Source organism: Setaria viridis, chromosome 2 (assembly GCF_005286985.2).
Source record: "Setaria viridis chromosome 2, Setaria_viridis_v4.0, whole genome shotgun sequence".
NCBI lineage: Eukaryota > Viridiplantae > Streptophyta > Magnoliopsida > Poales > Poaceae > Setaria > Setaria viridis.
Window position 1 is genome coordinate 13,621,401 of NC_048264.2, and position 14,125 is coordinate 13,635,525.

Consider the following 14,125-nt stretch of genomic DNA (forward strand, 5'->3'; position numbering starts at 1 on the left):
ACCGGTTTGTAAGGTCCTTAGAAACAATAAGTCGTATATTTGATAGTGTTTTGTGTAGTATTTTTAAGCTAGCAGTGGATATTATTAAGCCAAAGGATTCATAATTTAAGACCGTGCACCAAAGATTGAAAAACTCTCATTTTGCCCCATACTTCAACAATTGTATATGAGCTATAGATGGGACGCATGTACCAGTTGTGGTGCCAAATGATAAGGTGGTTCAGCACACCGGGAGACATGGATATACCTCACAGAATGTGCTGGCTATTTGTGATTTCGACATGAGGTTCATGTTTGTTGTCAGTGGATAGCCTGGTTCGGTTCATGATATGAGAGTCTTCAGTGATGCCGTAAACAAATATGGTGACAAGTTTCCGCATCCTCCTACAGGTACACTTATTTCTGTACTTGCATTGTTTTTATTTGTATAATAGATCGTGCCAACTTTATTAACATCATGAAATTATCTTCATTTGTAGGCAAATTTTCCATAGTTGACTCGGGATATCCAAATTATCCAGGTTACCTTGCACCCTGCAAGGGTACAAAGTATCATCTACCGGAGTTTAGGAGTGGCCCAATGCCAAAAGGTATGAAAGAGACTTTTAATTACGCACATTCGTCCCTTAGAAATGTTATCGAGAGGTCCTTTGGAGTGTTGAAGATGAGGAGGAGGATTTTGTTGGGTATACCAAGTTTTCCAATGCACAAACAAAGCAAAATAATAGTAGTATGCATGGCAATTCATAATTTCATTCGAGAGAATGATATGGCTGATAGGACCTTCGGTATGTGCGATCGGGATGAAAATTACGTTCCCATGGCTGAAGTGCCAAACTACGAAGAACATGCGACAAATACCCAAGCAGAGGATGAAGATTGTAATATGAATGCATTTCGTGATGAATTAGCTAATGGTTTGTACAACAAATCGTAGATTATTTGTATGATTGTGTTGTAATGATATTGACAACATTTGTGCAATCTTTGTATTCTATCGTGTTTATAGGACAATCAAAATAATTTGAATGTTTTTTCTCCTTCAGTTCTTTGATTTGGCCGAATGAGAAAAAAAACAAAGGAAAGTTCAGCAACATCACGCAAGCAACAGCACGCAAGCACGCTAGCCCTTGGCGTCAAAGCAAATAGATACCTGTGCACAGGGTATTAGACAGCATTTAAGAGCAAGGTTTAATGCAATCATTTTTCAGCAAAGATGTTAAACTTTAACAACACATCCAAACATCCTACATGTGTTAAAATTTAACATCTCATCTGAGGATGTTAAAGTTTAACAACTTAGCCCTTACAAGGCAAACGATCTGTCGGTACACTCGTCAGTCGTCACTGCACATACGCACCATCCCGAGTCGGACCGCGGCCGCCAGATACCCCCAGCCAAGCAGAGCAGAAAGCAAACAGGCTTGTGAAAAGATGCCGCCGCCGCTGCCGGTCAACCCGCAGCGTCTGTCGCCGGCGGAGTCCCGGGAGCGGACGCTGCGCTTCTTCCAAGGCCTGGGCGTGGACGTGCCCCTCCCGGCCTCGGCCGAGCGCCCCGATGCCTACGCCGACCTCGTCCGCGCCGTCCTCTCCTCCGCCGCCGTCTCCTCCTCGCGCGTCTCTTGCACCCTCACCATGTCCCCCGCCCTCGCGGTGAGCGCCTCCTTCTTAATTAGCCTCCCCGCTGGATAGGACAAAGTCCCACTCGGTCTCTACTAATTACTACCTCCGACCGGCGCGGCGAAGTGCAGAACCAGTTCAACACGCTCCACGGCGGCGCGGTGGCGGCCGTGGCCGAGGCCGTCGGGATGGCGTGCGCGCGCGCCGCGGCCGGGGACAAGGAGCTGTTCCTCGGCGAGCTCAGCACCGCGTACCTCGCCGCCGCGCGACTCAACGTGAGCTTCTCAGCAAACTCTCAACACCCTGGCATGCAGATTTTGTTTCCCCAAATTGTTTCGATCGCCATTCAACTGGCAGTGCAGGATTGAGTCGATCTTCACGACGTAATCTGTGTGCTACGAGGCAATCTCTTGCATTAGTTCAAAGATCTAGCACCTTGATGATTTGCAGTGATCGGTTGATCCAGGGACATACAGAGAGATTATGATAGCAAAATCACGCTAGAACCTGTGGTTGGGATTGGGAAATTGCTGCATAATAACTTTGCAAAAAATGCGGTTGACTCGCCGACTCGCCAGGCATTTGAATGAGGTGAACATCGTGCCTGGCATATCTGCTTACGAAGGTTGCAAGAGATGAGGAGATTGGATAATATCTGGTTTTACTTGGAACAATACGTGTTGGTACGGTCCTTCTAGAAGTTCTTTTTCCACACGTATCTCCCTGCGTTCTGCGTTCTAATTCCAACTTTCTCGAGATCAAAATTATAAATCAGATAGATATACTATGAAAATATATTTAATGAACAAATTAATAGTATTTATTTGGTATTACGAATGTTTGTACATTGAGATATTTTGAGGGGGAATAACTCGGTAATTTGGAACGGAAGGAGTGTACTCGCTGCTACGGCGCAGCCTCCCCAGTCCGCACCCCAATTCCCCTCGCGATTCAGACGGAGTCGCCCCGACCGGAGCCGGCGACCACCGCGGCGCCGGGCCCCGGAGCAGGAAAGCAAGCGACGCAGGCGGAGTAGGAGATGGCGGAGGGGGAGCCTAGGCAGAAGCTATCGCCGGCGGACTCCCGGATGGTGGCGCTGGCATTCATCCGCGCCCTGGGCGCCGACGTGCGCCTCCCGGCCGCGGCCGACCAGCCCGACGCCTACTCCGCGCTCGTCCGCGCCATCCTCTCCTCCATCGCCGTCTCCGCCTCCCCGGACCCGCGGGTCTCCTGCACCATCACCGTCTTACCCGCCGTGACCGTGAGCACCTACTGCTGCTACTGGGCGCCCCGTTGAAATTTCTCTCTTCTTCTTCTTCTGCTGCTGCTTACCTACTAGTGCTCTCGCGTGGGCTGTGCGTGCAGAACGCGTACAACACGCTCCACGGCGGCGTGGTGGCGGCCGTCGCAGAGGCCGTCGGGATGGCGTGCGTGCGGGCCGCCGCCGGGGACAAGGAGATGTTCCTCGGTGAGCTCAGCACCGCGTACCTGGCCGCCGCGCGCCTCGATGTGAGATTCTAATGAAATTCCCAGCACCTTGATGCATTTTGGTTTCCCAACAATTTCGACCTCCATACCATCCAGCATCCATTGATTGGGATATAGTGAGTTACTTCATTCAGCAATTCGAAGCTTCGTGGCAATGTCGGGAATTGGGGTTGGGGACACTTGTTACTGATTTAATCAGTTAATCCAGTGACAAAAAATGGTTCTATGAACTGATAACTGTTTGTGATTGAGAGTGGTTTTACATACAACCTTTCAAGAAATGGTGTTGTTTGGTCTAGTGAGCTCTGGTAGAACCTCTAGCCAATATTTGAGGTTAAGATTCTGTCCGAAAAATTACTGAAATATGTCAATCTCGGTGCGTCAAGAAATTGGATACTACTCCCTCCCTTCCAAATTACTATTCGTTTTGGCTTTTCTAGGTACATAGCTTTTGCTGCATATCTAGACATAGCATATATCTAGATGCATAGCAAAATCTATGCATCTAGAAAAACCAAACGAATAGTAATTTGGGACTGAGGGAGTATCTAGTTTGTTGGGAACAATAAGTTTAAATAATCAATACTTTAAAATCTACCGACAGTTTAGTTGAAGCTAATGGGCCATGTAAATTGCAGGTACTTTTTCTTATAAAGCAAGGTAAGGGATCTAATAGAAGGGGGTGATGGGTATGGGTAAACACACCATGACTCAATAGTACAAGTGTGTCAAATAATGTATAACAGAACAAGGTTGCATGAATGACCAAGTAAGAAAGCGTATGGGAGGTTATAGCAAACGTGCCTGTAGCCTAGTGGTGGTTGTATTGCCTTAGTACTTAGTAGCACCCAGCAGCCCGGGTCCGACTCCTCTGTGGGAGCGGATTTTTGGGGCTGGGTTAAAAAAAACTGGCTGCTATGCAGTGAAATACGCGGTGGCCATAGGCATGTCTAGCTATGAAGTACTAGAGTCATGGCATTATGGAGAGCACAAATGGTAAGAAACAGTTGATGTGAGAAACATAGTGAAATAGGTATTCAGGTGCTTATCAAAAGCTACAATTCCATATCTGTTTGGAAAGTATAAATAACTCTAGATTATATCAGTGGTCAAAATTCATAAAAGTTCGATTGCATCTATTCTAATGTTGACATCTATTTTTGAAACAGAGGGTCTAATAGCAATTTTGGCCTTTATAATGATCATAAGAGGATTTTCATCCTCAAAAGATCCGATGGATTAATAACTTTGATTTGAATGTGATAACTGTCACATTCTAAAAGCTTTTGGCTTCTGTATGATTTATATAATCTGAGAAAAAAAAGGATGAGAAAGCTTGAGAATGTCACTAGTAATTCTTTGTTCACTCAGTAGTATTGTGCGTTGTACTATCGTGTCCTTGTTGGAAAATGGGAATATGATAAAGCGGCCCCTGAAGCATGGCAAGTCAGGTAGCTTTAAATTATGGTTTTGATTTGGAATAAATCTATCAGATGCCACTTCATAAGTCTATGTCCTTCCGCAGGCTTCTTGCTGTGAGGCCCATGTCAATGAGACATCACTACATCAGTAACATTGCATTTAACTTGCATAATCATTCAATCTCTGTTGAGTCCAGTACATGATAGGAGCAGTATGAAAACAAAGTAATCGTACAATCTTATCTGCTGATCGCAAATAGCTGATGAATCCCATTGATGTTGCTGCGAATTGTACTGCTGTTGCCAATTCAATGAACTCGGGAAGGACGCCACATAACTTGTTTCTTTGCTGTTGCCATAATCCATTTTTCTGCGCTGTCTTTGTACTAGGGTTGATAAGTTCCTTTTCAAGCATTACAAATCCACTCCTAGAATTTCATGGCAGTACCACTCTCTGCCGATGTTAAACTTGAATATAATACTTCTAGTAGAAAGGTCTTTAAAGAATACTTCAGACAAGTGAATGAATGATAGGAATATAAAGCCATTTGAGTTCTTTCCTCTCATCATCAGATATTTTACCATGTCATGTGCAGTTGTGTATTCATTCCTAATATCCATTATCCATGTTCATGCAGTCTGAAGTGGATGTTGAAGCTAAGATACTGAGGAAGGGCAGGTCGGTCGTGGTTACCACTATTGACTTCACACTCAAGGATACCAAGAAGCTCTGTTATACATCTCGAGCCACCTTTTACATATTGCCCGCAGCAAGCCTATGAACAATCAAGTTTTATACGTGCAGTTTGTTGTATTTACAGGACCACTTTGTCTTGTTTATAATTAACTCGGATAACATATATATGGTGTATTAATAACGAAAATAAAAATCCTATTGACCCATGATGCCATGCTGCTGCAACTGTTCCCTGAAGAAATAAAAAGAAAATCACTAATAAGGATGATGACATGCTCAACCCGACCGGAGCATTATTTTATATGGTTGCATCTTTATCAAGGAACAGTGGCTTGCAGTTGGGGCTCAAAGTAATAGTAAATCTGCAATTTTCCCAAGATATAAAAGCCACCTTTTGTATCTGTTGTATTAACTTTTGCTCCTATAAGGTTTCCAACAGTTGCAGCAGAAAAGGAGAAAGGCTATTGTGTTCTGATTTATCAAGGAAGTGGACGATTATGATCAACCGATACTTTAAGGTCAGGAAATGCCTCTTGTGTTTCTCTGCGAAAATCATTGAGCTAAAGGGACACTTACAAATTCTAAATTATTTTCTGTTACATTGTCATTCCCATCTTTACCCAGGAGAAGGGAGATGTGAGTCGAGGCTAGATTGGGGTTTGAATAGCCCTCATTTTAGTACATGATTATACTTGGCGCCCATAGAGTCTGGTTTGTTTTACTCTGGGTTGGTCAAGGCCAGAGGCCATAGTATGTGCAACACCGTATCTGCCATATTTCCGATTTTTCTTCTTCTCTCTCTCTTGTTTGAGAAGGCTAAGGTTTCTATTTCACCCTCACACCTGCGGCTTTTAAGCTTTTCCGAAAGTTTCGAACAAATGGCTAGAAAGTTCAAATAAATAGGTCTTAGGGGCTGTTTGGATACACCCTACTAAAATTTAGCACCTGTCACATCGGATGTTTGGATGCTAATTATGAGTATTAAACATAGGCTAATTGCAAAACTAATTGCACAGATGGAGTCTAATTTGCGAGACGAATCCATTAAGCCTAATTAGTCCATGATTTGACAATGTGGTGCTACAGTAACCATTTGCTAATGACGGATTAATTAGGCTTAATAGATTCGTCTCGCGAATTAGCACAGGGTTCTGCAATTAGTTTTATATTAGCTCATGTTTAGTCCTCCTAATTAGCATCCAAACATTCGATGTGACACTGCTAAAATTTAGCACCAGGTATTCAAACACCCCTTAGTCAACATCCGACCTTGCGCAGCTACTCTTTGCAGTTCACCTCGACAGCTACGGTCCATATTGGAATTCTGGGATAATCCTCCGTTCAAAGCCAAGGTTGGTCAGACCGTGACGACAGTATAACAAAACATACCATCACACGTATTACTCAAAATCTCGAATCGCAACGGAATACCATTTGACCTTTCTCCAAACGAGGTCAAATGATTGGCGTGTAAAATGAGCATATTTTTCCAAGAAAATGAGGATGTATAAAAAATATTTGCAGTGGGCTAATAGATTACTCTCGATCCTTCTCGCACGTGGTAATCGTATTAGCCTATGTATGTAGGGCCTGTTTGGCAACCATGTGTTAAAGTTTAACACCTATCACATCGGATGTTTGGATGCTAATTAGAAGTATTAAACATAGGCTAATTACAAAACTAAATGCACAGATGGAGTGTAATTCACGAGACGAATCTATTAAGCCTAATTAGTTCATGATTTGACAATGTGGTGCTACAGTAACCAATTGCTAATGATGGATTAATTAGGCTTAATAGATTCGTCTCGCGAATTAGCACAGGGTTCTGCAATTAGTTTTATAATTAGCTCATATTTAGTTCTCCTAATTAGCATCCGAACATCCGATGTGACACTGTTAAAGTTTAACACCTCGTATCCAAACACCCCCGTAGTCATGGGCTCATGCCTGTTACAGGTGTACCAAACGGTCCACGTCCATTAGAACGCCATCATAATCCAGTGGCTCAGTTCCGCACTTCACAGGCCCAAGTGGCTTGATAAGAAGGCATAGGAACCTTGAAATTTTCCACGCCGTCCTTGCATGCGAAAACTTAATCACACCGCTATCGAGCTAACTATGATTCGAGTTTGTAGATTATAATCGTGTTCATATTCTAGATACTTTACAATTTCTTCCCCAACTCCAGTGCTACCGTTAACCAATTTATCTATCTTATTACTCCTAGCATAATGAATCACTTTTAAATGTATGCCATCTAGCTTCAGTAAAGACTAAAGAGTTCTTGATATTCTTTTTTTAACTTCTGACTATCTTCAATGTGTAACTTCGGATATTCTTTTATTAAGTGTACTTAAAAATCTGACAAATTTATAAGATTATGAAAGTAATTTTAAAAAAATGTGTATATACGATTTTTTATATTTTCAAACTTGACATTCTTAAATTTATCTCAAAAGTTTGACTGCATTTTATCCAAAAATGTCAGGTATGTGTAGATGTTGAGAAAAAGTGGGCATCAAGGATAAACCAAGGCAAAGGCGTTCCTAACGTAGCTTACTTGGTTTTGAGTTGTAGATCTCTGAGTGCAAATAGACACTATTTATTTAAGTTCATGGAATCCTGTTTGTTCTCATTTTGAAAGAACAAATCTCACACCCTAGAATAGTACGAAGCAAGCATGGGCAGAGATTTTTCTTTTAGATTGTGTCATTGTGTGGGATTTTCATGAATCTCACACGCCACTGATTGACATGACTAAAAGATTTATTTCATAAAAAATAGTTTTGCATGTACTGTTACTAAAACTTTTAGATTATAAGGGGTTAAATAAAAAGAAAAATTTGGCATGCGCACAGCTCGTCTCAGCGCATTATAGAAAAGATTGACTTGGCCATTTCACCATTCCCAGTATACTTTCTCAAAATGTCTCTCTTAGTTAGACATATCCTCAACCTTTTATTACTTTTTTGAGGGATTTACCATTGATAGTCGATAAGATACGTAATAGATTTTTCAAATTTTAATGTGGACGGAAACAACAGGTGGTGTATACAAAGTGGCAGATGCTTCACACATGATGTATACAAAGTGGCAGATGCTTCGATGCAACATATAAGATGATCCAAACCCATCTTGAGGCAAAGTCATGACTCATGAGCTCCTAGCCAGCATATCTGCATATGGGTCGTGATGTTGCTTTCCCTCTGTAGCGTTCCGGTTGGGCGGTTGGCCCTGGACTATTTTTATTGAGCTCCAGTTATCCTCTGAATTGTTGGCCTGTCTGATCCTCCAATCTGGCAGTGATATGATATGAGTACCATTTGACCACGTTTATTGTCAAATGTCAAAGTGACTGCTAATATTAGGCCAGGGACCGATATGAGAACTTAACAAGGATGGCTCCCTCGAATTTAACGAGGGCCTGAACGTAAGATCACCATTAGCGGCGCTAGAAACCTCCGAGGGCCAGGCCAACCCCCGGCCCGTCGCCGGAACCTCCCTCCCCTCAGGCCTCAACTGTCTCTGCCGAACTCACGAGCAAAATCAACTCGCCACCACAAAACCACACCAAATCACGGCCAGCAACGCCAAATAACGCGAGGAAGAAGAAGAAAAAGAGAGGAAAAAAAAAACAGAGCTAGGGTTTGGCTGATTGGCACCCGCCATGGCGTCGACCTTCCCGCGCCGCTCCTCCGGCGGGGAACCGTCCTCCCCGTCGTCGCCGCTCCTCCCCTCGCCGGCCTCCCCGTCGCCCGGCGGCCCGCTCGGGCGGCTCACGGGCCTCCGCGGCGCGGCGCGGTTCATCCGCCGCACGGGGAGCCGGCGCCTGATGCGGGAGCCATCCGTGGCGGTGCGGGAGACGGCCGCCGAGCACCTCGAGGAGCGCCAGACCGATTGGGCCTACTCCAAGCCCGTCGTCGTGCTCGACGTGCTCTGGAACCTCGCCTTCGTCGCCGTCGCCGCCGCCGTCCTCGCCGCGTCGCTGGGCGAGCAGCCCGCCGTGCCGCTCCGCGTCTGGCTCGCCGGCTACGTGCTCCAGTGCCTCCTCCACGTCCTCTGCGTCACCGTCGAGTACAGGCGCCGGAGCAGGGACGCGGACCAGGACGGCGCGGGTGATGGGGATTTCAAGCTAAGGTGAGCCTCTCCTCGGATCCATCCCCAACTTGAGCTGATGATGATTTGATCATAGTTCCATGTCACCTGAGGACCTCCTTATGTTGAGCTGTGTTGACCATTTCTGTGCTCATGCTGTTGATTGTAGTAACTTGTAGGTTAACGCCTTGACGGCAATACATTTTATTGTTGGTCAGTGAAGCCCTTCTCGATTGAGTTGTGAACTGGATGGGAATAATCTTCGATTTTGCCTTTTCTTTGTTTTTTAATGACTTTCTATGCCTATTGGAGACCTTGTGATGTTTCTATGCCTATAAATTTGTGCATAGGGGCATGATTGGATGCTTATTGTGGATGCAACTCTGATATTTTGGTTAAGGTTGCCTCCTTATGGAAATTTTTGGGAGTTGATGATGATAGCACCCTCGACTTTGCAAGTTGCAGTGGAACTAGGAAATTGGCTTAGGGTCTGAGCAATTTCTCTATGATTCTTTTAGGATTTGGAACCGAATCCCCACTATTGAAAAAGGTCTTTAATATTTGGCAATGCCGAAAACCATGTTAAAACAACGAATCTCTACAACTTTATAATGCTATTAGTTGCCAACTTAATAATTGCCAAAATGCTTCTATTGGATTTTGATGTGTTCCCTGTAATTGCCATAAATGTGATTTCAATATATTTACCTTTGATTCTTTAAGGTTCACTTCATGCTAATATGCCACTTGATTGCAATCCATTCAGAAACAAGTGAATTTGATAGGACATGGAATTATCATCCAGTATAAAAATTAAAACAAGAGTTTCAGCGCAAGAGCTGGGTAGCTTGTTATCAGAGACTGTTTAATATGAACTGATATTTAACAGAGAAAATGACCCCAAAAAATTTTCCATTGGTTTTATGGAATTGCTTATAATTGGCCTTTTTGGTGGTTTAGTACTGCATTCTTCACATGATTTCCCTGATTTTACGTAAATCACACTGCGAAGTACTGCAATACAATGCTTAAAGTCACTTCCTCTTGACATCCTACTTATTATTTTATTCTCTCTTTATTCAGTATTGCAAAGCACTTGGAGTCCGCAAACACGATGTTTTCCTTCATTTGGTGGATCATTGGGTTCTATTGGGTGTCTGCAGGTGGCCAAGCTTTATCACATGATGCTCCTCAGCTTTACTGGTATCCTGTTTTTAACCTTGATGTGTGAATAAGAAAAAAAAAGAATGGTCTTCTGTTAGTTCATCAAATTTGTTATCTAAGACGGCTATCTTCTTTCTCTTGTTTTACAGGCTATCAATTGTTTTTCTAGCATTTGATGTTTTCTTTGTGGTCTTCTGCGTTGCCTTGGCTTGTGTGATTGGAATTGCTGTTTGTTGCTGTCTTCCGTGCATCATTGCGATCTTATATGCTGTAACTGATCAGGTATGCCAGTTCCTGTGACCACCATGGTCTGCTAAATAATTTTTCTCCAACGTTTCGGTCAAATGCAATGGCTAATACCCTATATAGATGATATAAACACCCTGTTATCCCTTTCTTAACTTTGATACACCCATGTCACATCGAGAATATAATGCTCTGTAATGGTATATGTAATTTTAACTGAAGCATTGCCCTTGATTGTTTATATGTTACATATACTGATATGCAGTAACCATCATTTTTTAACCTTTTCACTTTCGCTTTATCCCTTTGACACTACCACGACTACTTATTACTAACTTTTTTTTTTTGAATGTTCATGCTTTAGATGGTCTTTGGCAGAAAGGAAATAACTCCTCGCTGCCACTTGAGTCTTTACACAAATCCAATGAAATGAAACACCCTGTTTGTTATCGTTTGTATTGATACTATTTACTTGTTTTAATTTCAGCAGGAGGGAGCATCTGAAGAGGACATAAACAACCTTTCTAAATTCAAATTCCGTACGATGGGTGATCACGACAAGCTAGTTGCTGGCATTGCGGCGCCTGTGGGCGGAGTGATGACGGAGTGTGGCACCAATCCTCCTGTCGAACACATTCTTTCAGCTGAGGATGCAGTAAGTTTTTCATCATTATCTTGAGAAGTTTTAGCGACACCTTCTTGTTATCATTCCCCTTCTGTAGATATGTGATTAGCTCTGAACGTGTAGAATCTAGAAATTACCATTTAGTGTTTAAATGATTTTGGATTTTAAGATGTTTGAGCAAACTGTTCACATCATATAAAAGTTTCTTGTTGCTTGAGGTCTAAATTTATGTATCCATATTATGAATAATCAGTTCCTACACTGGAGTTTGCTTTTCAGCAAATTTGAAAATGTAGTTGGATGTTGCCTATATTTGGAAAAAGGTTATGGCTTCCACATCAGAGGGGTCCTATTTTGGAAGTTGTTCCCCTTCCTTTGCCATATTACTTCCATCGTTCCGTAGATCCATTTGTCTTCATGTGGCTAGGCATTATTATGTTTAGATTTAGTGTAGAATGTCAATCTGTTCAATTCTCTGTTGCCTTTCTCTTCTCATAACTTCCTAAGTCGTGGGATGTGCCCTTGTGCCTATATAGAGCATGAGACCTTGCTATGCTATAGGCCGTCCTACTACTTCATCAGCTCCCAGTGGTTCTGACCTATGATCCTAGTTATCTATGTACATATAAGCTCAGTTTTGAAATGGCCAATTTTGTGCATTAGGAATGTGGAAGGGTTTGAAATTCAGCATTGCACTGCCATACTTCTTTGGGTTTGTTGTATGCACTATTGAAACTTGGGAGCTTTATTGATGCACATCTTACCTAGTTTTCAGAAATGATCAACCTTTGTTTTTTCCCCAAACATTTGGAGCTACAGTTGTTCTTTTGACATTTAAAGATTTAGAATTCAGTGCAAATAATTTGAGTAATTTGAGAATTCTTTCTAAAGAGATGTATCATATCTGCAATTTGAACCCAAATTTGAAGTTGTAAAGCAAGGTTGGTACATTGATTCCAAATGATTTAATTTTTACATTTAAAAAATCCAGCTTAGTTTGAAATTGTACAAAATTTGTATTAAATAGAAGTAACCTATATCTGATTTCAGATGTGAAATATCCATATTTAAGAAGAGTTTGAGTTATTGCTATTTGATCTTTTTTTTCTTAAACAATGTTTTACCTAGCTACAACCTTTCAAAATAATGAGATTTTGGAAATTCTGACGGCGATGAATTAGTTTAGATGGAATATGATGCAATGCTCCATCATTTTAGTAGTATGTATGTACAAAGGAAGAAAAATGACGGTAGAATAGATCCGTAACTGCACAGCTTTATTTTAGCATGTACATTTGCAACTTACCATTTTTATATCAGGAAATCTAATTGAATTCTGTTGCAATTGCATTCTATTCTATTTCTATATGATAGAATATAGATCTGGAATTTTTTTAAAGTAATTTCTGGTGCTAGCCTATCTAGCTGGCTCATGAGGTCAACTATTTTATGTTTTTTGAAACAAATATACCAAAATTGGATGCAGCAGGGAAACCCCATGTTTTGTTGTAAGCATCAAGTTTGGTGTCGTACACGTGTGGACATGTGACAGGCAACTGAACTCAATTAATGATAGGCTCAGTAGTATGCTCAGTGTTTGCAAGATTAATGTCCCGATTTGTCCATGTGTGAGCTTAAACTGTTTGGTTGAGCATTACACCTGGTTAGTTGGCATTACTGCCTCTTGCAGTATGCTATTCACTTTATTTATTGCCAGTCCTTATGGAGTGCTCATGTTCACTTGTGAATATGTTGGGCTAGTTCAAACCTTTGTTGTCTTCCTAGAAAGTGTTATTGTTTGGCTCCAGTTTTATTGACTTGCTAATGAAGAGATTATACAGCAGTACTGTAGTAGCATTGGACAATTAGGTTACACTGACATATTTCTTGAGGATGTTCACTCTTACTAGTCAGAAAATGCTATTCTAATCAGACTATCTGATTGCCCCATTTAAAATGCAGGAATGCTGTATCTGCTTGTGCCCGTATGAAGATGGTGCGGAACTGCGTGAGCTCCCTTGTAACCACCATTTTCACTGCAGCTGCATCGACAAGTGGCTTCACATAAACGCAACATGCCCGCTGTGCAAGTTCAACATCGTCAAGAGCAACCTTGACAGAGAAGAGGTCTAGGTATCACAAGACAAAATTCGTGCCAAAGCTTCTCGACATGTCCCAGCTGTCGTGCTCTTCAGTACTACTGCATTTGCAAACAGAGTTGTGATTACCGATCATGTAGTTGCAAGTTGTAGGTGATGCACAGATGATTGCGATGGTGGTTCTCGTGAATATTCTTTTAGTAGTTTCTTGCAGCGATTGTACATCCTTACTCTTTCTTCTTGATCTGATTGCATTGCAGATTTATATGTGCTTAGCTGTGTTGGATATGGAACGCAGGCATCCATTTGTAAAATAATTCATGAATTGGAGGCTAGTATACAGTTTCTTGGTGTAAATGTTTTGAGGATAGTATGGAGTATGGGGTGTGATCATCTAGGCAGATGATGCGAGATTGGTTTACGCGCATTTGCAAAATATTGTGTATGTGTTCACTTTCGAAACATTGCAGAGCCCTTTTTGTAGGCACAATGACGGTATCATCTCTTTTGAATTGCGTGTGACGGTGTGAGACGGGATCTTGGAGTCCTATGAAAGTGTAAAGGTATAGCAAGTGTTTAGAACATAACAAGATTGACCATTGGCATGTAGAAAGCCAAATTTTCAGTTTATATTGGAGAACTGCTGCGGCTGCTACATATCTTCAGT

General features: G+C 42.1%; 2 protein-coding genes across 4 annotated transcripts; both read left to right on the plus strand.

Annotated features, from left to right (window-relative positions):
* The first annotated feature begins 1,344 nt into the window (after positions 1-1,344).
* On the plus strand, positions 1,345-5,432 carry LOC117841948 (uncharacterized). 2 transcript variants are annotated; one of them, XM_034722272.2, is made up of 3 exons: positions 1,345-1,653; positions 1,752-1,895; positions 5,168-5,432. In XM_034722272.2, exons 1-3 carry the CDS (start codon positions 1,435-1,437, stop codon positions 5,309-5,311), a joined length of 507 nt encoding a protein of 168 aa, XP_034578163.1. In that variant the 5' UTR covers positions 1,345-1,434; the 3' UTR covers positions 5,312-5,432. The 2 variants fall into 2 exon arrangements, with proteins under 2 accessions (XP_034578163.1, XP_034578162.1); XM_034722271.2 differs by lacking the exons at positions 1,345-1,653; positions 1,752-1,895 and adding exons at positions 1,905-2,881; positions 2,986-3,129.
* Positions 5,433-8,686: 3,254 nt separating this feature from the next.
* On the plus strand, positions 8,687-13,879 carry LOC117845907 (E3 ubiquitin-protein ligase At1g12760). 2 transcript variants are annotated; one of them, XM_034726981.2, is made up of 5 exons: positions 8,687-9,366; positions 10,408-10,527; positions 10,638-10,770; positions 11,225-11,389; positions 13,322-13,879. In XM_034726981.2, the coding sequence occupies exons 1-5, from the start codon at positions 8,897-8,899 to the stop codon at positions 13,490-13,492; spliced, it is 1,059 nt and encodes a 352-aa protein (XP_034582872.1). In that variant the 5' UTR covers positions 8,687-8,896; the 3' UTR covers positions 13,493-13,879. The 2 variants fall into 2 exon arrangements, with proteins under 2 accessions (XP_034582872.1, XP_034582871.1); XM_034726980.2 differs by having other exon boundaries at positions 8,695-9,366; positions 11,222-11,389.
* Positions 13,880-14,125: the final 246 nt, after the last annotated feature.